This window comes from Botrytis fragariae, assembly GCF_013461495.1.
Source record: "Botrytis fragariae strain BVB16 chromosome Unknown tig00000795, whole genome shotgun sequence".
In the NCBI taxonomy this organism is placed as follows: Eukaryota; Fungi; Ascomycota; class Leotiomycetes; order Helotiales; family Sclerotiniaceae; genus Botrytis; species Botrytis fragariae.
In genome coordinates this window covers 1,836,533-1,862,033 of record NW_023501011.1, presented here as the reverse complement: position 1 = coordinate 1,862,033, position 25,501 = coordinate 1,836,533, and the positions used below count along the sequence as shown (strand labels likewise).

Below are 25,501 nucleotides of genomic sequence, written 5' to 3'. Positions count from 1 at the left end.
GGGAGGGGTTTTCCTAGGTGCAAATAACCAGCGACCCTCCGAATAAGCGGCTGCTGGTTGAATTGGAATCCTGTGATTCCATAGTGTTCAATTTTCCGTGTTGAGTTGTAAAAGTCTCGCGCGAGAGATAGAGAGACTCTGAGAGAGAGAGTTATACCTGTGCACCAAATATAAGAATGAATACTGCAGTAAAGTAGGTTGAAGATGACGAATCCACCAGTGGATGTACGGACTGACTGGACACTGTAAAAAATTGATTTGTGAATATATCTTGATATATCAATTCGTATATCATAGGAATTATCACAATTACTCATTAGATATATAACAATAGAACCATGAATTCTAACATCAAACAATTGAAGAATGAATTTGTGAAAAATTTCGAAAGTTAAGAAGCGACCCGTCAATTCATGCACCCACGGGTGATCCCCACCAAGGAAGTGTAGATTCAACATCATAATAAGTAACCAGCCCCACACCAAAACTAAATAATAGAATTATGGCATACCACCAATTATGTACCTCCTCGTAACCATTCGATACGATCAATACATAACGTGAATCTATATCAGAATTTGCGAGAATTTCTCTCTTGGGTTCTCCCTTCGATCTCTTCTTCTTCCAGAATAACTGGAAAAACGGTTGGAGGACATTCTTAAGGTTGTTAGACGAGAGGAAATACCATCCTGCTTTGACATCATCATAATTCCAAATAAACGTATGTACTATTGTCGAAGAGTTCTCATGCAAGGAAGGGAAAGCTTTGTAATGCCCACGCGTTGCCATAATATACAGCCATGAACAGAACAATGCAAGGAGGATATCCGATCAAACTCTTGGTAAGGGTGTATAAACAAACCCATAGCGGCGACCCCAGGGTAGCAATACATTGCCAATCGAGGCTGAGAAATAAGAAACAAGACCTTCATTTTCCTGTGAGCCACCAACCGGATTTGTGAAGAGAAGGCTATTCCGCTTGAAAAGCTTGTATTACGACACCAATATGAATAATCATATGATTGACAAATGACCACAACTAATGGCCAATGTCATTGAGGAAATGAAAGTGGCCCAGGATCTAAGGAAAATAAAAGATAGATAACCCCCTGCTCTAAGATAGTACTAAAATTTTCCCAAAACAAATATCTCAATATTGCAAGAGATTTTCCAATATAGTCAGCTAGCCAAGTCATTGAGAATAATATTTCACGAGCCTTGTCAAACACATGGTCTGAGATAACAATAGTGGTCATAGTCCAATCCATATTGAAGTCGTATTGGGCGACGAATAGAACCATGCTGATGGTATCTTCAGACTGAGATAACCACATCAAGAGCAATGCTCATGTCTTGTAAAATGCAACCTATGTTGCCCCAGGGATGAAGCGCAGCCGCTAATCTACCCCGCTGATCTTGTCTCTGCATATTCTCCAAACCTCATACCGAAGAGTATGGAAATCGATGACAAAGTCATGACATAGGATGTATAACACAGAGTAGAGTCGATACTTGCGCATGCCAGACTGGAAATGTACTGGATTCACATGCCTGCCCACGGAGTAACCGGATTTGCTATTGCTCCAGGATAGAGTGTATGAATGACTGGCAAGATCGGTAGGATACATGCCGGCTACAGAAAAACTGCATTACCAATACTTAAACAGAGAAACAACCGGCTGACTGTGGGATGAGAGATTATGGGGGGGGGGGGGGTGCATAATCAATAGGAAAGTGACAGTCGAATAGTGAGAGCTTGGAGATCAATGAATAGCAAACATTCTGGAGGCATACGAAAAAGCCTGCCTACCGGTCCATATAGCTAGGATCGTAGAATCTTAATCAATGTAGACATTTATCACATTATCTTTGCATTAAGACCGTGAGCCCATGTTCGTAGAGTAGAAGCGAAGATGCGCGGAAATCTTGGTTGTTACGTCTTGTGGAAGAGATGTCGTTAGGCCTTTCCAGGTTCGGCTTGTAGGCTTGGCAAGGCTGAAGAAAAATAAGCGTTGGCCTGCGGCACCATGTCCCACTCTGCAATCAATCACAAACAATTCACAAACTTGTAGCTTTGAACTCTTTCCATTCAACAATGTACACCTGAATCTTGTATTCCACACTTTTAATGATCATTTTGAGCTGGAGAATAAACGAAGAGTTCTTCACTTGTTCACTGAAAGATATTTTAGGCGACCAGATGAGATTCCCCCATCTGATGTTCAGCGACCGCGAGCCTGGAAGGTAAGCCTCAGTGTCCAATTCGCCATTTCCGCTTCGACGTCAAACGCGAGACCTCCAAATACTCAATGAACGGATGGATACCAAACACACGGCACATTTGCAATTTAGGGGAGTGGTATTTGCTAGAGGCCGTTCTAACTGATAGCCCACGTTTCACGACTACACGGCCAGCACTCAACACGATATGGATGAGCCATAATAAAGTCGAACATTATCCTACCTAATTTCGCGGATTCGCATCATTATTTATAGTTCGGATGAATTTTATAACGATTTTTATTGGGGGCTGTTGTCTAGACTCGGGGCATCTCAGAGACATCCCAACGCCACCATTCAGAGCTCATCTCTCTATACACTCGTCTTCAAAGGAACCATTTTGAACGGTCACTGCTTCATCCAACTTCGTCTTCTTATCTTGACCAAAGGTGATTGATATATCTCCTGCTGTCGTGTGTAATAATAGTTTTCAGAGTACAAATTTCCGACTTCTTCCTAACATTGGATGCTACATACTCTCGATCATGATAGAACCAACGAGGGTGCTCCCATAGACCACTCAAGAATCCTCTGTAGTCTGGAAACGTCTGCTTTAGAAGAGGAAGGTTCTTTCTTTTGTCTCCCCAGTACTCGTTTCCGGGAGGATGTTTCCAGCGACTAATCCATAACCGTTTCTCTCATGCTGTTCTTATTGCTAGTAGGACCTTGTACTTATTTTTATCTGTGAGGTAATGGAAAGGCAATGTAATTGTAGAGATGTGGTAACTGGCCAAGCTGACTCAAATACGTTGAATAGCTTTCACGGACCTAATTTCGGAGAGCCTATCGTCTCTTCTCAGAGGCATATCATCAGATGAGCGATCAGGCCAATGAAATATACTCCCGCAATCTGAGGAGTTCTGTGGTTCGGCTCTAATGGTACCAACTGCCGCTGACCTTAAAATCGCTAGTTCTGCCCCTAGTCGGTACCCGAACTTTCAGTTGGCCGAGAGTCCGTTGTCTTACTTCACCGGTATTTATTGGATTGGAGATTGACCGAAGCGCGGGTTACATGCTTCCGACCAGTGATCTTGTACTGCCCTTACACTATTCATCCTCTCTGGCTTGGCACTTACCTACACCTCCTTGCTCACTTGGTCTCTCACAACAATATTGAAATACTCAAGTACCGATGGAATCTAGATTCTTGAATCATTGGAACCAGATGTTAGTTATGGCGTGTGTATTGAAGCTGTGCTTGTTTCTAGGTATGTAGGTATATTAACTTGTGAGAAACACAATACCCGCCATCGATAAACCCCCTTTAATGTTGTCGCTGCAAGCCCTGTTAGATCCTAGCAAGTCAACGTGGTATCTCTATTTACATCATCGAGTTCATTTTATGGAGCCAAATGAGTGACGCATTTTTTCTTCATGGAAAATCATTCTATAAGCTTTCTTAAGTTCAAGGGCAATATTTAAAAGTAGTATTATAAGCCGCATTAACTGTTAGTGCTTTGGACCCTCAAGGCTGGGCACCTGTGATTATTTGAATCCTTGCCAATCAACCTTGGATAAACAGCCGATCTTGTGGGGTGGATAATTTCTCTTCCCGTTCAACGGATCTACCAAGCTTTGGTAGTTCCTGAAGATCCTCCAACCTGCGACTTATCAACGGGTCCATCTCCGTACCATATCAAACTTACCAAATCACAAATCACACTTTCACTATTATGGAACAAGGCCTGGATATCTGATTGAATGGACTGTGAAAGTGGATAGTATTGCAAATTTCTCCTGATTCTTCCGTCTTGGCTTAGGAAACAAGAGATAGCCTTAATTGACACCAATTAACCTTAATTCAAATGTTAATATTAACCTTAATGGAACAGAGTTTAGTATGTTTCGGATTGGATGAGTTGATGCAGGAAATTGAGGTTTCCGAGAATCGAGGTTTTCTTACGTATGGTATCAATTTCAGAGACAGGAGACATCTAAGATCAATTGGAATCATGTAAGTGACTTATAGATAGTCATTGCTGACAATGGCAAGAACCTATAAGTATGCGTCCTATTCCTGCCCATCATCGATCATCTCATCTTCTCTACATTCATTACATTCATTACATTCCTTTACCAGTATCCTACGTCCTTTACAAAACAGCTTCAAAAAGTCAATCAAAAACCGTCAGAATGCAATTCACAACCACCACACTCATCGCCATCCTCAGCGCTATCGCAGCTGCATCTCCTATCGAACCACGTCAAAACAATACAATGGCACCAGAACGCCTCTGCACTTCCGCTATTGACACTGCCATGTGCTGCCAAACCACTCTTGCCGGTATTATAAACCAGACCTGCACAACTCGTATGTTTTATGTTAACCTCGGCCCTATACATGACTTTTGTAGACAAGCACTAACTAAATTTCAAAGCTGGCATTACTCCTCGCACCAAACAAGAATTCCGAAAATACTGCGCTGATCAAGGGCAAGACTCTTCATGTTGCAAAACTCCTCTCGTAGGCGATGGAGTCATCTGTACCCCACCTTAGATGGGAGGTTGATTGTGATGGAGGTCTGAATATGTGGACATTTGGACGGGCGTTGGATTTGATACGAGAAATTTGATTGGAGGGTACGGATTGGTGTACTGTATGATTATTGAGGACGGACGCATATTTTCTCTGATTTTTGATGCCATTTTGAAGGATGGAGGGAATCTTATTATATTGTAATTTATCTTTGGACTATTTTGTCACTTATTGTATAGATAAAACTTTCTTTACATATTTCCTGACAACAAAATGACTTTGGAAGAAAATACTGTGATTCCGCTTCTTGTTCTCTAGATTTAGAGAAGTGATGGCTTAGATCGAAATATCGAAGAAAGCTCGAGAAACTTAGAATTATCTTTATTCACATCCAAATCCATCAATTTCCTGCTATCGTAAAATGGATGGAATTTGAGTTGCATAAATATCACTGGAAAGTAATAGATGAATCATGATTGATTACGGCAAGCAGTGGATGAGTCAGAGGTAATGAAGATTCAATGGTACAATGTGTATACACAATCTCATTCCTTCACCGTGATAGGTTGAAGATTCTAAAATGAATAAAAATAGTACATCAATGTGATTACCACGTCAGTCCGAGTCATTGATGATTACTATGATATTTCCTACGGAAAGAACAAGACGTCGAATAAGAAACATTACTATTTTACGCCACCAAGAAAAGCGAACTACGTTCGAAGATCGATGGAAGTCCTGATGATCGAGGGAGATTGTGGCTGAGTAGGGGTCATTTGTAAAACATCGCTAAATTCATAGATTTGAGACAAGACTTGATATTTACAATCTAAGCTCATCTTATAGCCTCGGTAGAAGACATCAGAGTTGGTAGACTTTTTGAAGAAGTTTCGACAGCCTCTACTAAGTTGGTATGATACGAATGATTAAAAGTTCAGCAAGAATGAAATATCTCACTCATGGTGGATGTATTTGGGAGTGTTATTACAAAACCATGAGCAAGCGAGGAGTGCTATAGCGTAGAAGCTAGTAAGCTAGCATAGACTATCACGTCTTATCAAACATGATATTGAAAATAGAATTAGTGCAGTCCGGTACTCGATTGGCATGCTTGTCAGCAAGCCTATTGGACATATCCTATCTGCTTTCTCCCGCTAGAATATTACCATATATGCGGCTAACACGTCATGAGAATCATATGATTCACACAAAGTGTGTTGACAGCTTCGTCGAACTGAAAGGGTGCCCCTACCACCTATCGAAAATTACCAAGGCGGAGGAACCTGATTAGACATCGTCGGAAATTGAACTGGCGCCGGACCGGCTATCAGCAATTTTGTCCCAATTTTGATGGACTAGTACATCTAACCACTGAGCTTTAGCTTACAACTTCTGAGAAGGGGATCGAGTAGCTGAAAGAAGCTGCCGACGGCGTTGGAGAGAATGCTAATTTTGTGCGTGAGTCTTCAGGTGCGGCCCGTAAAGGACTCATTGAGGTCAGAGGTGTAACAAAGGAAATGGAGAGAATCATGGAGGGGTTTACGCATCTGACAGAAGACGCGTGACAAGCTTTGGATAATTCAAATCTACTAGCAGAACCCCATAAAAACGAAAGAGCCAAGAAGAAGCCAAGACATGTCATAATTGAGTAGAACGAAAAGTACCAGGAGGCCTTGAACGGGATTCAAGAGGGCGGAGAAAATTATAAAACCAGAGCCCATCTTTGAACAGAATAAACTTTCACGAGAAGGCTCCATGTACTTATGATGTCTTTGATGCTGCGAGAGCGTGAATGAACAGAAAATACAATATACAACCAGACTTTTAGACTCCTAGAGAGAAAGAATAATCGTTTGAAATAAAGGAAAGCTCAGAGAAGTCCGCACATCATCACTTGGTGGCTTATCTGAAGAAACTTAAGGAGGGGTCTAGAGTTTTTGTGGACCCTGTCTAACTGCTGCATCTTGTGGCCATTCGAAAAAGAACGCAGGCGGTGATGGGGTCAGGTTGAGCCTTATATGTTTCCTTTCGCAAAATTTCCCTAAAAAGGGGCACAAGTCAAATCACATAAAGGAAGAAGTGACAACTAGAAATAGAAAAAAGAAATCCTCAGAACATACCGCAGGACTTTTCTCATCACGTTTTCACATGGAGCTAGCCATCCGATATGTTCACAGGACCAAAAGTGATTCTATGGAATGTTATTGATTGCTAGCAACTTCACGATTGAAAGAGTGCTTGTATTGTAAAATAATGATTAAATATTTGAGTTGTAAAGGAGCGTATTATCTACAAAACCGTATCCAGCAGTATTCTAATCTCTGAGCTCAATAGAAATCGTCCAAATTGTGTTGACTCATACTATAGTCGTTTGATGCCGTCTCTTGTCCCCCACATTGAATCCATCGAATCTAGCCAGAGCCGTGTCCTGCTGGAAGGAGAGCAAGAAGGCCAGCAGCGCTCTCAGCCCTCTTGACCTCCTCTTCAGATGGCTCTCGTTTATCGGAACCATGACCAGCAGGAAGCAATGCGAGAAGAGAAGCTGCGTTATCTCTCTTATCAGAGCCATGCCCTGCTGGAAGGAGAGCAAGAAGGCCAGCTGCAGTATCAGCTCTCTTGTCAGAGCCATGACCTGCTGGAAGGAGAGCTAAAAGACTAGCGGCATTCTCAGCTCTCTTAACCTCCTCTTCAGATGGTTCGCGCTTTTCATGGCCAGCTGGAAGGAGAGCGAGAAGGCCTGCTGCACTATCAGCTCTCTTGTCGGCGCCATGGCCTGCTGGAAGGAGGGCAAGAAGGCCAGCAGCAGTATCGGCTCTTTTAGATTCCTCTTCTGGCTCACGTTTCGAGGCACCATGGCCTGCTGGAAGAAGGGCAAGTAGTGAGGCAGCATCGTTTGCTCGCGTTTCTACATCTCTTTCAACTGCAGAGGCAGCGAGGGAAGCGAATTCGGCTTGGCCACGCGCTGTTAGCTGGTCAAATTCTGCACCAGCGGAAACAATTGCAGCGTGAAGGTCCTCAATGGGCATACCCCTCTCAACCACGGATGAAGTAGCAAGGGAGGTAGAGGCGAATGCGACCAGCGCGAAGGAAAGAATAGATTGATTACGCATATTGAATGTAATTTAGGGAGTATGGATGAAGACTGAAATAATAAAGTACTTGCAAATGAATTGATAAGAGAATACGAAATTAATTGTATGAGCACCGCTGGGGAAAGAAGGGAAGAATCTGTGCAATCTTCGAGTTTATATACACCGCAAGAACAAACTTGTGTTCCAATCGCAACTTTGCAATTATTCGAAGGCCCTTACATCGGAAGCTCTTCATCCAGACCGATCTAAATTCATGCAAACCTCCATGGATCAAGTACCTCCTCACAGAATGTCGTTTCAACAAACAAGCTTCTAGTGCTTTGACTCCCGTTCATTCTCCGCCGTCACTCTCCCTCGGCAATGTCAGTGCGTATGGTATTATTGTCGTAGAAAACGGAACGCGTTTGAAACGACCTGGAGAAGTCTAATGCAATATTTCTGATCAAATTGTGTATCAGAATCTCAACATTCATTGGATCGCAACATTTCTGCCGACTTGTCCGACGAATTTGAAGCTTAGCCAAAACATTCGTTAGTTTGTGGCGATCAATTCTGAGAGATCAAATATAGAATATTGAGGCCATCTATTTCCTTTTATGCTACTGTCATGATCGACAGCATACGTGTCCGTTATTTTAGAACTATCAACTAGACAAATTTGGCCGCGCATACCAGACATAGTGTTGTATCTTGTGGTGTTTTCTTGGTTTCCACAATCAAGCTTTCCTTTTGGCAAGCCTGTGCGGCGTAAGAAGACGACACAAGGTTAATACATTAAAAAATGCGATTGGGTAGCTGGGTGTAGACGAGGTATGAATCGAGAGAAATAATGTCTCGAGATCAAACAATCTGTTATACGTTGTAAAAAGTATGAATGATTGCATACACGTCGATCATATCATAGGGGAAAATGCGTATTAACAAGGCGGCATCGCGCGGCATAATAAACACGTGATCATATCCACATTATATCTTCACACTCGCTACTTGCTTCGAACACCCTTTCGTTTGCCAATGGTGGGATAGTCCAAGGTCGCAGCTTTGTGTCCTAAGCTAGATACGATGGCAGAATCGACGACAGTGTCTAGTATGGAGGTGTTTCTGGCATCGCAATTTTCTTCACTATGCAGCTCGCTGTGTGTACGACAAACTTCATGCCAAATCTAATCATTTCGACCTTTTCTTGGGACTTAAAAGTAGAAGAGCTTTTTAGTTATATTGTTCATTCGTTGATTGGGAGAAATATAGTAAGAGAAATAAAAGAGCATCAAAAAGCGTTACCGCCATTTAGTGCAGACATCATATCAGTCTCAAAACAGAGAACATCATGCAGCTTCGAACGTATTCATAACTGCGCCATACGCTAGAAAAAGAATAAAAACGCTAATCAACCCTAATCCTTTCTATATTTTATATATTTAACCCTAAAAACCCTAAATAGGGCGTAATACCAGTAAAAAGTGTAATACCAGGTAGTAGGGTGTTAGATTCGAATGTTGAAAAACCTCCAAGGCAAATGTGCCTCAGGCTGTGCTTACAAATGTACCTCCAAATGCACCTTTCAATTCAATCAAATGAATCCGCCACTATTATGGCTTACCCTAAAAGTAATTACAGCATTGGAAAGCTCTCAATTGATTTAAGCCAATTATCTCTTTTCCGATCGTTTTATCGATTTATTTAAGGTTGTGTACTGGATTGAAAGGCTTTTCCCTATTGCCCGGCCGGAAGAACTAAGCTCCAACCAATTAAAAGTTTTATACATTACTTATGGCCAATCAGAAGGGCTTTTATAAACCTGCAAATATGAAAATGGTTTGCTATAACGTGGTTTATCAGTGCATAGCCTATATCAATAGGTGGCCCACCTCATTTTACATACAAAATTCGTCTGTACATAATCGTACACTTTCTTTATTTATTTATTAAATCTTTTAAGATCTGAATATATAAAATTTAATCATAATTGTATTATAAAAATCTAATCTTTTTTTAAAAATTCGAATTAATATAAGAGTTATTATAGAAATAGTTTTTTTGTAACGAAAATCGTAACAATTTTTACTTTTCTTAGAATATAATAAGAAAATTTATATTAAAACTATATATTCAAAAGACTGAATTTTAATTATTATTTAATATTCTTTTCTATCAAGAAAATAATAATTGATTATTAAAATATAATTATTAAAAAAAGCTTAATTTTGGTGTATTTTTGAAATAGGCTGTAACACTTTGCCTTAAAAGAACTATAAGAACAGGATACAATTTATTTTTAGAATCTACAACTATAAAATTAAGAATAAAGTATTTATAAAATGCTTTTATATACTAATTATATACACATAATTATGTACATATATGTATATATACATAAATAATTATATTATAATTAAATACAATCCATAACATTACCCCCCCTTCAAAAAAGCTTACCTTCAAGTTTTATAATTATTTATTTAATACTCAAATCAGTAATTGTAATATAACATTAATTATTATCTGATTAAATAATATAGTAAACAGGTATATACACAAGTTTTTCTTTTTTGTAATAGAAAGGTGTATAAAAAGTAAAGGAAATTATTCTGTAGCTTAATAACAACTCGAATCTTTTAAGATATATAGATTTTTCGAATTTATTCTTTTTTTAAAACCTTTTTTAATCATTTATTTTTCTCTACCCTTCATTATTATTATGCTTTTGATATTATTAACAAAATATAATACTAAGAGTAAATTGTTATTAATATAATTAAGGTAATTGGAAGTAATATATATAATAATAAATTGTTTATTTTGTTTTTTGTATTTAATATATTAACATATTTTCCTAATAACTTGCGGTAAAAAAAAGATCTATTCCTTTTGTTATACAAGACAAATATGCTTCTATAAAAAAGTTGAATAATGATGAAGATGAAAGGAATTCTAATAAGAATAAGAATAATAATAATAAACTAGATTATAAAAATATATATAAATAAAGTTTTTTTTTATTTATTTTTGATATATAGTTGGTTTGTTTAACAAATATAATTATAGATACTAAGGATGATATACTTAAAGATAAGATCGATTTTTAATATGTTTAATGGATGTATTTATTCCATTATTTATTAAGATAAAACTTGAAAAAGAAATATGATTTATTTATTAATTATATTAAAAATTACAAAACAAAGTTTACTAATAAGTTGGTTACAGCAATACATCATTTTTGTGAATTCGGGGTTAATAAAGATATTATAATAAAAAAAAAGATTTTGGAGGTTTTGTGTTAGAATTAATTTAATCATAAATTTGATATGGTTTATTACAGAAATATTGATTTTGTTGATATTGATAAATTAGGATTTCTAAATAAAAGATTATTAAAGAAGATGGTATTATAATAAAAACAATATATTCAAAAAAACAACTAGATCTATACTAGCTATATTTGTAGTTATATTTCTGGTAAGAGGAATAATATTTGCTATTGACTTTCTGATTAATCATTTGGTTAATCTTATTATTTGTTTTGTTTAATTAATAAATATAAATATGAATGTTTGTTTGAAAAGAATATTTGTGAAATATTTCTTTAATACTAATTGATTGTAATCTTATACAACAATATAACAAAAGTGAGTATTAGTTGTTTTGAGATTAATGATGATGTTAATTTTTATTTAGTTTGATTTATGAAAGGAGTTGAAGAGTTATATTTCAAAAGAAATGCTTTTTTTCATTTTTGTTCGGGAAGATGTAAAGCGTTATATAACTAAGACTATAGAGTAAGGAAATAAATTAAAGCAACAATATTAATTTGTTATAACTTAGATAAAAATAGAGTTTTCGGTAACTCACAAGTGGTTGGGTGAGGTTGAGTACAAGCTTGGTCTTATTGCTATATATATTATAATTAAAAGTTGTTTTGTTTTTAAGTTTGTAATTATTATATGTGTTCTTATTATTACTATTAATTAAAGATTCAACTAATATTTTGGTTTAAATTATTCAATTTTTGTTATTATATTTCACTCGATTGTAATTATTAATGCTTACAAAGATTTTCTTTTTGGTTTGATTTAAGTCTACCGGGTAAAAGAAAAGATTTTTTTTGTTATATTAATTTAGCAATTTAATCTTTATTTAATCGTTTTCAACTTTTTATTAAATTAGGATTTTTTTTGTTATAATGATAAATTAAAAAAGTTTTTTTTATTTTTTTTATTTATATATTGATTATTATTTATAAAATTATAATCATTTTTTTTATTCTTGTAGAGGTGAATTCATTTTAGTAAATGTGTAGAGAATTCTGGTAGAATGAAATTTTGTAGATAAAAATCATAGAAATGATGTAGGGTAGTTTTTAAATTAAAAATAGAATACCAAATAAAATCGTTATTGATATTTAATTATAATATTTTATACTTAAGTTGTTTATGTATTTTCTTAATAGTAAAAACACACTTTATTTCTTATTTAGTGTTATTGGTGATATTTATTGAAAATAATGATTCAAGGATTTGTTCAGAAAATAGATTATTAATTGTTTTATGGAGCTTATTAAATAAAAATATTAGATAGACTTTTATAATTAGGGGTAAATCTAATTTAAAAGAATTTCTGGTATATTCAATGATTTTGAATCTTCCCTAAATAAAATAATTCAGTTTCTTGAAAAATTATTACATCAAAAAATCTTTTATATTAAGCTATATCCAATCTCCAATATCAAAATCTATTAATCAATAATGCAAATTAATTAATCAAAACATCTTTTTTTATATATATAAAATATTCTCTTTTGCTTAATCTAAAATTAATTTATTATATTTGATATACTTTCTAATATTAATTATATTTAGATTATTGATTAATAAAATTAAATCAGATTTTCAATTCTAAGGATTGTAAGGTAAATAATTATATAAAGTTTTATATAAAGATTAGTCATCTAAAGATTTATATAAAAATATAAGTTAAGTATAATCTATTATTAATAAAAATTCGAATCAATTATTTTGATAATAGTTTATAAAAGATCATAAGTGTTATTAGAGATATTGGTTATAAATCTCAGTCTGACTATCAATTTGTAAATAATAAACAATTAAGTACTTGATTTGCATTCCTAAAATATTATTAAATTCTTTTTAGAAAATTAATATAAATTAAGGATTACAATTAAAGACTATAAACTCTGGGGGTTTATAGTATTTATAAATATAATATAAATATAAGTAGACTTGATTTTTTGAATTAATTAATTTGTAATATAATATAGAAATTGTTTATTTAATAAATTAATCAATTATAATAAATATATTATTATAATTATATTTATTTTTATTGAAATTGTAGTAATTTATAATGATACATTGTTAAACTTGGGTTGAAATAAGTAATGGGTGTAGAAGATCGGAAGTATAATCTCTTAAAATGAAGTTATATTTATATTAATAATAGTTTTGTATATATTATTTTATAATTTGAATTATTTTATTTTAATAATACTATTTTATTAAAAAAACGAATATCTTCTTCACACTAGGATGTGTAGTTAAGATTGAGTTGTGAACTTCATAAATCAGATAGGTTTATAAATTATTAATATTTAATATATAAAATCGATTATTATAAAGTAAAAGTTCTTTTTCAAGTATAAAATATCTATATATTTTGATAGTCTGTATATATAGAGCTTTTAGATTTGGGTGGGATTTATTTGCTTTAATAATTTGATTTATAATATCGAAAAACGGGGTAATTATATATATATCAATATTTACAATTATATTTAGATCTTACTATAGAGATTTATATATAATCTTAATATTTATTTGATTATCTTTAATAAACTATTGTAAACAATTCTTTTTTTTAATATTATTTTATTGATTTAATTTATTAATATAATATATAAGTATATCTATAAGAAGATTATTCTTTTTAATATAATATATAATAATAAAATTATAATCAATAAATAATTCTATTCAACACACTTAATAAACATTTAATTATTTGATTGATATAAAATATTCAAAAGTTTTATAATTGGTGTATACTTTAATTTGATATAGGAATTCAGCAAATTTGATTTTCCAATAATCTAAAGATTTAATAATTGCAAATATTTCTTTATTATAAATTTTGTAATTTAATTCAGCAATAATTATTATTTTCGAAAAATAAGTAATTAATAATTATTTATTGCTGTACTTCTGAAATAGTATACTAACAATTATATTATCGGATATATTGATTTCTAATATACAAAATAATATATAATTATAATATTGTAGAAGAAAAATAAAAATAAATTTATCTTTGAATATATCAAATACAATTTGATAGATTTTATTAAAATGAAATTTAATATTCGTTTTTATAAGTTTGTAAAGAGATTTTGTTATTATACTATAATCCTTAATAAATTGATAATAAAAGTTACAAAAACCTAAAAACAATTAGATATCTTTTACAATAATAAAATAAATTCAAGTAGCAATTATTTTAATTTTCTTTAAATCGATTTATATTTCTTTGGTAAAAATAATAAAATCTAAATATTTAGTATATTTGATATTAAATTTGTATTTTTTAAGATTTATTTGTAAGTTGGTGGATTTAAATCGTTTGAGAATATATTTAATATATTTTTTATATTTGTTTTTGTTTTTAAAATAAATTAATATATTATTAAAATAGATAGTATAAAAATCATTTAAATAGTCAAATAGAATATTATTTATATATTATTAATAAATTGTAGGATTATTTATTAATCCAAAGAATAAAACTTTATATCTATAGGAATTATATTAAGTACAAAAAATAATATATTTTTCAAAAATAGAATCTATATGAATATAATAAAACACTTATCAAATATCTAATTTAATATATATCTTTGTATTAACAAATTGTATAAGTATTTTGTTAATAAGAAATAAAGAATACCTATCTTTATATATTAAAAAATTGAATAATCAAAAGTTTATATAAAATCTTAAGCTTCCATTCAGCTTTCTTACAAAGAGAATCAATATTATAAATAAAGTTTAACTAGATTTTATAAATCCTTTTATAAGATTTTTAATGATATATTCTTTAATAACTTTAAGTTATTTAAGGAACATTTTATATAAAAAACTATATTTGAAGACTTTTTTACCTTCTCCTTTTAATATAATTTTGTAATCATATAATTAAAGGGAAGATAGAATATCCGATTTGTGTTTAAAGAATATTTAATAATATTACTAATAGACTTTAGGGATTAATGATTTAGTTTTAATGTTTATAATGATATAGTTGAAAGTAATTAAAGTTTTTGATTTCAAATTTTTCAAAATAGAGATTATATTTGAAATACAATGGTTTTTTTTTTAATTAAATTTATAAAATAAAATGATATTATTAATCTCCATATAAATAACTATAAAGATTTTATAATTCTTATTTCTTTTATAAATAAATTGGAATTAGGTTGATTTGAGTATATAAATATCGAATATATTAGAAATACAGAAAAAAAAAGATTCATACATTGCTTGAATAGATATTTGATTAAAAACAAATTTCTTTTTTAGATTAACTAGAATCTAAGCTTTAATGGGTATTGTTTCTATTATATTAATCTTTTTTGGAGATATAATAAGTATCTCTAATATAATCATTACTATATTCTATTATTTACTATTCAGCTAATGATACATCTAATTCAATTAGATATCCCAATTATTTATGTTTTTTTATTTTAAACAATTGATTCTACAATTTTGAAAATTGTTTTTAATTAAAAATATATTTTTTGATAATAAAATAATAGAAGAACATTTTGTAGGTTAATTAAGACTTTGATTAAAACAATTTATTTTAACTTAAGTTTTTATTAATTATATACAGTCTAAAATCACATTGTATAACTCTAAATCGATAATAAGAAATAATAAATAGGATTATTATCAAATATTAATAATAAAATTAAGAAATGTATAATAAGTGATTGCTTTACTTTTTATATCATTATAGCTTTTGATTTTAATAGAAGAATCAAATAATAAATAACAAGATTTAAATATAGAAAATAATAATATAAGGAATATCTTATTAATAAAAACAAAACTATTCACTCTAAAGTTTATAAAAAATTGAATTTGGAATAAATATCCATTTTTCGAAAATATATAGGGTAGACTTATAAAATCATTTCCTATTAATTTTATTAAATCAAGGAATTTTATATCTTAGATTATGTTTAGAAAGAAACTTCTATCTAAATATATTAATTTAAATATTAATCTTCAGTATTATAAGCAAATTCGATAATTTCCGCTTGCATTTTTAAATTCAAACTTTCTTTAGTATTATAGAAATCTTTATAAGAATCTTTATTCTCTTTAGTTTTTTTGATTTTGGTTATAGTATTAAAGTTACCTATACATAAAATCGAATTATGGTTAGCTTTCGGTGAGGGAGATATAGTATTATAATTGAAATTGTTTTCTAGAAATAGAATAATATTTAATCTAAAGGTTTCTATATAGCTATTTGAAATATAAAAGGGATTTTGGAAACAAAATTAAGGAGATAGGGTAAAATTGTTATATATACAGAAAGTGCCTTTAGGTATACTTTGTATAAAAGTATTATTAGTGACTTTTTTGTTTGAAGTTTTTTTAATTTATTTATAATAATTACATTCTTGAATAATAACTTCGAGTTTATTAATCTCTATAAGTTTGCTAATAAGATCTTTAATAATAATATAATCTTTGATATAAAGACTAATAGCTTATTAAAGAAAATTAGATATTTTTTTTTTCAAATTGTAAAAGAAAATCTTGTTATTAATAATTTCTATTTATATAACAAATAATTAAAACTTCTAATATTATAATATAAAATTATCTTCTTAGATATTATTAGATATAACCTAATGTTTATATTCAATTTGTATATAATTGACTTTAGTAGGATTCTTATAAATTATTACAAGCTTATTAACTAATTATAATCCTATTAAAAAAAGAATTTAAATATATAAAGAGTATAAATATTATTAAGTTTTTCTTTCTATTTAATCTATTATATAAAATTAATATTATAATTCCGAGATAAATAATATTACATATAGCTTTAATTATTTTATAATTAATAGCTATTATAAATCTGCTTTTGATTCTATATTATCTTTAAGTTTTAATAAAAGATTAATAGATTTCGAAATATATAGTTTTTTTATAAAAATAATATCAAAACAAAAATAGGGTATTTAATAGAGTAGTAAATTATAATTGAATATAACTATCAGCAAGTAAATATTCTTTTCTAAATAAAAGCAAAATTATTCTAAGGTGTATCCTCAAAAACAATTTTTCTTTTTTTTAAATATAAAAGTATTCTATTCAATAAATCTTATAAAAATATCAGGAGTTCGAATTTTGTTTTTTTTGAGAAAAAATATATAAAATTATTGAAAAATAATATAAAACAGATTAGTGATATTTTGAATATTATTAACTTATACTTATAATCTAGTGATTTGCTTTTGTAAGAACTTGAATACTTATATTTGATCTATAATCAATTATATTTGGGTATTGATTTGAATAGTGTTGTTTCAAAATTAATAAATAATTCCTTTTTCTTTATCTTTTCCCTTTTTATTAAAATTAATATTAAATTTAAAAACGATATTATTATTATTTGCATAAATCTATTCTCAATTGAATTAAGCAAATAAACTAATTAAAAATCATTGTACACCAGACATTAATACAAATAGATTAATATTGAAATCAATAAATATAAATATAATAGTGATACTTGTAATTTATATATTTATTAATAAATTATCTTTATCAAGAATTAATTAAAATAAATCTTTTCCTTATAAATGATATTGAATTTGTATGATTTACTTAAAAAGGTATTAAGTTATAAGGTATTATTTAATTAGCTATTAAATAACTATATAATTATATAATAAGCTGTAGATAATATAACACTTTGCCTTAAAAGAATTACAAAAATAGAGTATAATTTATCCTTAGAATTTATAGTTATAAAATCAAAAGCAAAGTGTTTATAAAGCACTTCTATATATTAGCTATATATATATAATCATGCATATATGTATATATATATATAAGCAATTGTATTACAATTGAGTGCGATTCGTGACATGGGCCATCTATTGATATAGGCCACGCACTGATAAACTACGTTATTAAAAAAAGCTCAATTTTAGTGTATTTTTGAAGTGGGCCACCCACTGATATAGGCCACGCACTGATAAACCACGTTATAGATATAAGATTACATAATCAACATGGAGTACATTTCCACTTGGTTTAATTCTACGAATCCATTATATTAATATAATAATTGACTAACGTGGTTTATTAGTGCGTGGCCCATATCAATGAATGGCTTACTTTCACCTTAATTCAACTCCCTTATTTCAATACATGTTTTATTAATAATTCATAATAGATTCGAATAATAAAGAAGCTTATATATTACTTGCTATTGTAGTTATTTAGAAAAATAAAAAGCTAAGTACTCAAAAAACTATAATACTATATAATATTTTATAATCAATATTATAATATAGAATTGACAATATATTTTCTTATATAGAAATTCAATCTAAATCTCAAAATCTCTTGGAATTAGAAAAGGAAATTATTATTTAATATATAATTGATATAGATTTAAGAGATTTTGTATTTAAATAAAAAGAGGTGGAAGATATAACAAATCATATTCTTGAATCTCAAAATATAAAAAGAGTTAGAAAACTCTAGGCTTATTGATTTATTAAATATTATATAAAGCTAAAAATACATTTTAAATATATTTATAACTTTCAAAAAGCTTTTTACAAAAATTCTATATTTATTGAAAACTAATTCCGATTTATATTGAATATACAAATGAAATATAATATTCTCGATTACGATTTATAGAACTTTAATGAAACTAGCTTTATAATAAATATTATAAGTATTGGTATAATTGTTATTGATGCTAAGAGATATAATAGAAATAAAGTTATATAGTTAGGTAATCGAGAATAAACAATAGCAATTGTATATAGTAATAATAAAAGGGATATTATATCTTTATTTCTAATAGTTTAAGGATAGGTGTATCTTTTTAATTGGTATATAGAAATTGATTTTCCTGTAGATTAGATTATTAAATCTATAAGTAATGGGTAGATGAATAATGAGATAGGATTAGAATGGTTGAAATACTTTAATAAATATATAAGAAATCGAATTAAGGGCAAATATAGAATACTAGTGCTGGATGGGTATGAGAGTTATAAATCAATATTATTTTAGAACTATTATAAGAAGAATAATATTAAATATATATGTTTATTATTGTATTTAAGTTATTTAATCTAGTCTTTTGATATTAGATGTTTTAATACTTTAAAACGAGAGTATAGTATATAAATTAAAGAATTTATAAAAACATATATCAATTATATCTCAAAGATCGAATTCTTTATAGCTTTCAAAGTTGTATATCAATAATCAATTATAAATCAGAATATAAAATTAGAGTTTTGAGGAGTAGGATTAGTTTCATTTGATTCTGAAATAATACTTTCTAAATTAAATATTCAAATTTATATATTTATTTTTTCTCTTTTCAATTTAGAACCTTAGATCTCTTAAATATTTTATAATCCTATAAAAGCGCTTTTTCAATCAATACTAGTTAAATCTCAAATAATTTGTTATTAATCGAGTTCTCCTATATCTTTATTTGAAACTATACTAGTTTTAGCTAAGGGTATAAAAAGATTAGCATATAAGAATATACTTTTGAGTATAAAGATTTATACATTTCAAAAAACAAATAAAACATTAAACAAATATCGATACACAAAAAAAACCCAATTATATTAAGAAAGAATATTTACTAAACAAAAAGCTACAAATATATTATCTCAATAAAAGGTTGATATCCAAATTCAATATGATAGGCATCAAAATGAAGGAAATTCCAATACAGAGGCATCCTTTAGTCAATACTATAACAAATATAGAAAAATAGATTATAATATAAGAACCTATAAAAATGATATAATAAATTCTAGATTATTAGATTTATAATAACTTTAATCAATTGATTTAATGATTATTGAGAAATATGAATTTGAAAGTATAAATTGAGGTGAAAGTGGGCCATCCACTGATATAGGCCACGCACTGATAAACCATGTTAATATAAATTCAATATTGAAATATATATTTTTTGATATAAAAACAGTCAATCGCGTAAGCTTTATGCCTATCATAGTACTGTATGATGCATCTGAGGTGTATCTACGTCCATAACCTTTTGCAATCAGTATGTAATAAGGTGATTCAGACTGGCAAGGCCTTACCTCAGGATTTTCTCTAAGTTCTGCCACTTGATCTTGTGTTAGATGAATTTCCCAATACAGAACGCCCCAACCATTGAGTGATATATGGGGATTTAATCGGGTCTCTGCTTGAGGCCCAAATGATTCGAGTTGTTGTGTAGCGGCATCTACAATATTTCCATCTACTGGATATACTATGTATGGTCTAACAGATCGATTGTTTGAGTCTTTTGGAACTGGACAGCGGCATAAAGCTGAAGCATAAGGACATAAGCGTTGATCTGTGTCGTCCAAGGGTAAACTAGATGATAGTTTCAAGGACTCTAATTCCATACTGTCAGATCCATTCTTATAGTGATAGAGCAAGGACAAATACCGGATGTAAGGTTATTCATTATTCGTCGCGAAGAAATAGATTATTCGAGTTAAGAATAGAAATAGACAATGAGAATGCTAAGTATTCGATTTGATTGTTTAAGTAGGCAGTAATTTTATATGAGTAGGTGGAAGGAGAGAGAGAACGCTCCCCAGGCACCAGCTTGCTGTCGTACACCTGCCCATGTCTAGCGAGCCAAATTTTTACGGTATACTGTAGTCACGCTAATGCGCATTGATCAATCAGCACTAAATCCTAAAGCTAGAACATGTGGCGCTTACGCCCCTCTCCTTACCACCGGAGTAACTCCCGGGCTGTATTTTTCCGTCTTTGAGTATCTTCAAAATTTAGAGCTATACTCTTTTGTTATAGAATTTTCCAAAAAGACTTCAATGGTCACGATTAAGTAGGGGAACGGCCGAAGTATCAGTTGGTAACGTGATTGAAATGATCGACAGCATGATCAACCGCAGTCTTTTTCTTATTGCCAAGTTATTATCTTTAGGAGAAATAGTTAACGTGGTTTAATACTGAGTACATTATATGCAACCTGAGGGTACCACAATTAAAGCTTTAGATTGTGTTCCAACTCGTATGTTATTGATGCCAATTATCCTTTTAGATTGCTAACATATGACTTCTATAGCCCAGAGGTCTCTCACTAGCTTTGATCGTACATGGAATGAGCGCAACAACGGATAATTCAGAAACAAGAGTACTCTCTTCCAAGGAATAATCACTCACGTGAACGATCCGTGAAGAGATTTATCTGCAATTCAAGCCTGGGAGGAGAACACAGTATCAACATGCTAAAGGCTCGAAGTTAGAATAGGTGATCATGGACAAAAGACAGAACAACTCGGTTCAGTGACGAAGTTAAGCTTGTCAATCCTACTTTGTGGATGTTCATGGTTCTTTTTGAAGGCTGGTATAATGATAGGCTAATTTTCCATTGCCCCAAGAGATTGATTCATTGTATAATCTGTAGGAGTTTATGCTGGAATATCGCGCAGAGCTTCTTCATACTTAAAGACGAAAATATGTGGCTTTTCTCCCGAAGTAGAACGCATGGAATAAGAATCAAGATGAGAAAAAAAAAACGCTAGGTTGCAGGCATGTTGTCAGTAAGACAACGAAAGAGCTGAACATCATCTGCAAATATTCTGTTTTTGATCCCCAAGTTATATCTGTGGGTGGATAATGTACCAAATGCAACAGAGTTTCGTGATCAGGATTCAAATCAACTTTAAGATCTTCCGATTTCTTTGCCTAACCAAAAGGAAATCGCAGTAGGCTCTAGGCTCTTGGCTTGCGCTTATAGAGGTTTTTCTATGGTGCCACCTTCTATTCTAACCCTAGGAACGATATCTCCAGTCGGAAAGGGTAAATCCTCTGAAATACACCTACATATATATTGATGTACTATCGCAGCATTTTCGGTCTCATGTGAAGTAGACTTCACAACCTGTTGAGACTAGGACAAAGCGAAAGTAGTAGGACTAGTATAATTCTCAATGTCACCACTGGTACTGAACTCGCTGGTAGGAATAAGGTAGCTGCCGGTCCTACTGGTACACGTAATCTGAAGGGAGTTGTAAACCTGAAGACCCTCAGAAGTGCGCGTATACCAATCAGTTATACCACCACATCTAGCGCCATGTGTGGCGATGTTGGGAAGCTTGCCGTCGGTGGTTAAGATAGTGGTTGGACAGGGTGTAGAGCTGCCAACAATTCCTGTGCCTATCGCATACTTGAATAAGTAACTGAAGGGCTCAGTTAGTGGATGGATCGAGGGTGATAAGATGAGGCAAGGATTCCTACGAGCAAGATGTGCTGCTGATAAACGCAGCTTTAGAGTCGGTAATGGTGAAAAGTACCGGCACGTTCTTGGACGGTGGCAGCTGATACAATGGCAACACTAAGTGTATGAGAAGTATTCGACAGAAAAACGGCTCTATTTATCTCTTGGGACTACAACAATATCTTCTAAAGCATTTTCCTAGCAGTTTACAACATGGCGCGGAAACACCATCTCTCCATATCATCAGTTAAGACGGCAAATACCCAAATCTCAGCTCTCATTCTTCATTCAGTAGGCCCTTGAAGGTCAAATCTCGGAACCGAGTGCCATAGGAATGAGGTTCTTTTTAACTTGCAAGGAACCCAAGAAATTGTTAATTTTAACTTTCCGGCAGATGGGGCGTGCCTGTAATTTTCCATTGAGACGGATTCAGTTGATTCTTTACGTAACTTGGATGGAATGTGTCCTATCATTCAATAAGGAGAGAAAGAGACGTGGGGCAAAGATTAGATTAGATCTTCTGTCGCCAAGCTAATAATTTAACCTTATAATCTGATCTACTGTATACATGGATCAGGTTAAAGACCAAAAGTGGAGTTTAACTGGGGAGTACACTTAGGTATATACCTCTGAAGACTGCCGCGACTAAATCAAGCGGGTGCTAGCTGTCAAGAGTGGGGGTTCGCAAAGGGTCGAAGGTGCCAAATCACATACATGCAAGTATTCACTCAACTGGCCTAGAAATTTACTTCCCAGCGGGGTTTATCCACTATCTTTGTAGGCATTTACTGTACAGATCCGTGTGTTGTGCGTCCGTTGTTGACTTTCTCCATAACATCTTGGTATGTACTATGGGAATTTGTAGATGTTTTGAAATAATGCCACAACTTCTTGAACATCATCAACTTCGTTCCACAATTACTCTCTCCCTATCCCTTCTTGATTTTGAATCAATAGTGTTATGGTGGATTATTCGGTTTATGTGTTACTTAGTTACTCAGGGTTGTATTCTTTGTATCTTTGAACGTTTTCTTCACGGATCTCGGCATATTTGGACTGAAGAAGAGTGGCCGAGTCTGGTGATATGATTCTTCTATTATTACACCAGCCCAAAGTGTCTGTCTGCATTAGCGTTTTGGATTAGATGTTTGCATATTGGCGGAGGCCATTTTGTTATAAACCGTATATGTATCTTGGAGAGTTATTTTACCAACTAACCTGATGTCAGTTGTCAAGTAGAGCACAGACAGAAGGACCTATAGGGATTTGATTGCTCACATGTCTTGATTATGAATCTTATCGTGTAACACTCTTACTTGTCCAGATATCGTATTGTTTGATACCCGAATAGATTGTGGTGTTACTTCACCGCGTGAGGGTTTAGAAAGCATTCGTTCATTGACGGATGAGTGTTCAATATTGTGTAATGTTTTTATAGTCTCGTCTTATAGTCTCGTCACTGAAGAATACGAGGTGGTATTGTATGCGGGGTAGTTAACAGGGGTGTCAGGCTTGTCCGCCTGTACCTTGCCCCCCCGTATTGTACACCATCAAACTGTGTACTCCAAAACGTTCCTGCTTTGGGATTTTGGTGTCTAACTCGCAATTAGTGACATCCGATCATACCTCGTACCACTGTCAAATTCAATCATATTCAATCATGCAATTAAGGTATTTCTCCCACATCATTGTTCCTTCCCACTTATTACTCCTTTGTGTGCATGCTAATCATGTAGATCTTTTGGATATGCGGTGAATACGAGATCCTTCCTTGGCGTCATCATCTCACCTCTACGCCTTCCCTATTGATTTTGCCTCTGTCAAGAGACATACTACCTGACTACATAAAAGAAGTGCTCTTCCCATCCAAAACCAATCTTCATTAACACCCATCTTTAACATTTCGTTCACTACAACAGAATCAATCCCTACATCCAGGATTTGAAGAACTATCGATTCATTCGATCGATACTAGATTGCATTCTTATAAGAAAAATCGGTTCTCACATTCGAATACCAAAATTCAGGATGCGTACCTCATTTGTCCTCGCTGGCCTCCTGGCTGCAGCTACTCAAGTTACGGCACAATACACAAATCAATCCGCTCCATTTCACCTCGCACTTATCTCCTCAGACGATAGCCTGAACGGCGCCACACTTTCGCCTTGTCATGAGGGCGCGGCTATCGAAGGACTTTGCCTTGGCCCTTCAATCTCTAGCCCAAACGCTACCTTTTCCACCTTCAACTTCAACACTTCCTCCTTCGACAGCAGCTTCAATGCTACCATCGGCGAAACTGGTATTTTGACATGGCTGCTTCAAGGTGCAAATTTTAATCTTTCTTCGCCTTTCGGACTTTCGTATAGCTCCACTAGCAATGTTGCGGTACCATTGTTTACTCCTAGCACGACTTCCACAACGAATGTAGCGTTTGACGAGGACAACTTGTTGAATATTCAGGGTTATCAAGATGACACAGTATCACCAATTAGCTTTGGCACTGAAGCTTATTACAGGTGGTACATCTGTGAGACGTACTGGGGATACCACTACACCACTTTGGCTTGGGTTGTTGGTGAGGCTGAACCACAAAACCCAACTTGCGTGAAAGTTGATGTTCAAAGAGTTTTCACCGAGGCCAAGAGTTATGAATAGTTGATAAATGGGGCTCCAGTGAGTTGATTGTGAGCTTGTGGGATGGTTGTGTGGGCGTTCACCTATGATTCAAATAATGGAGAAACGAAGACATGAGATAAATTGATCACGAGGGCAGTAATGACTAATGGAAAATACTATAATTTCAAAACAAATCGATGTCTCTGTACTTCAGAAATTCTTGTCAGTGATTATGATGGTCTGCTCTAAGCTTTGTAGTTCTGGCTTTTGTTCTCTCTTTTAGCATCTCATGGCTACCTATGTAGTCATGCGAGGTCGAGATGATCTCAGCATTCTTCGTTATGCAAATGCAAAACTCTATTCCCTTGCTTTGCCATTTTCCTTTTGTTATGCTACCTTTCAAATATTCCGTAGGATGAATTTTTGTAGTACTACGTGAAGAATGCAATACATCGCACATCGAAATTGC

General features: G+C 32.2%; 6 protein-coding genes across 6 annotated transcripts; 2 read left to right on the top strand and 4 right to left on the bottom strand.

Moving 5' to 3' along the window:
* Positions 1-13: 13 nt before the first annotated feature.
* On the bottom strand, positions 14-789 carry Bfra_007509 (putative opt oligopeptide transporter protein; the record flags this gene model as incomplete). Its single annotated transcript, XM_037337881.1, has 2 exons — positions 14-138; positions 483-789. 2 exons carry the CDS (start codon positions 787-789, stop codon positions 14-16), a joined length of 432 nt encoding a protein of 143 aa, XP_037187261.1.
* A 3,598-nt stretch (positions 790-4,387) lies between these two features.
* Positions 4,388-4,777, top strand: Bfra_007508 (putative hydrophobin class ii protein; the record flags this gene model as incomplete). The annotated part of the gene is made up of 2 exons (XM_037337880.1): positions 4,388-4,591; positions 4,659-4,777. Exons 1-2 carry the CDS (start codon positions 4,414-4,416, stop codon positions 4,775-4,777), a joined length of 297 nt encoding a protein of 98 aa, XP_037187260.1. The 5' UTR covers positions 4,388-4,413.
* Positions 4,778-7,167: 2,390 nt separating this feature from the next.
* Bfra_007507 (uncharacterized protein) lies at positions 7,168-7,866 on the bottom strand (the record flags this gene model as incomplete). Its single annotated transcript, XM_037337879.1, has 1 exon — positions 7,168-7,866. One exon carries the CDS (start codon positions 7,864-7,866, stop codon positions 7,168-7,170), a length of 699 nt encoding a protein of 232 aa, XP_037187259.1.
* Positions 7,867-20,166: 12,300 nt separating this feature from the next.
* Bfra_007506 (uncharacterized protein) lies at positions 20,167-20,572 on the bottom strand (the record flags this gene model as incomplete). Its single annotated transcript, XM_037337878.1, has 2 exons — positions 20,167-20,211; positions 20,261-20,572. The coding sequence occupies 2 exons, from the start codon at positions 20,570-20,572 to the stop codon at positions 20,167-20,169; spliced, it is 357 nt and encodes a 118-aa protein (XP_037187258.1).
* A 1,517-nt stretch (positions 20,573-22,089) lies between these two features.
* On the bottom strand, positions 22,090-22,697 carry Bfra_007505 (uncharacterized protein; the record flags this gene model as incomplete). Its single annotated transcript, XM_037337877.1, has 3 exons — positions 22,090-22,355; positions 22,493-22,586; positions 22,680-22,697. 3 exons carry the CDS (start codon positions 22,695-22,697, stop codon positions 22,090-22,092), a joined length of 378 nt encoding a protein of 125 aa, XP_037187257.1.
* Positions 22,698-24,444: 1,747 nt separating this feature from the next.
* On the top strand, positions 24,445-25,071 carry Bfra_007504 (uncharacterized protein; the record flags this gene model as incomplete). Its single annotated transcript, XM_037337876.1, has 1 exon — positions 24,445-25,071. One exon carries the CDS (start codon positions 24,445-24,447, stop codon positions 25,069-25,071), a length of 627 nt encoding a protein of 208 aa, XP_037187256.1.
* Positions 25,072-25,501: the final 430 nt, after the last annotated feature.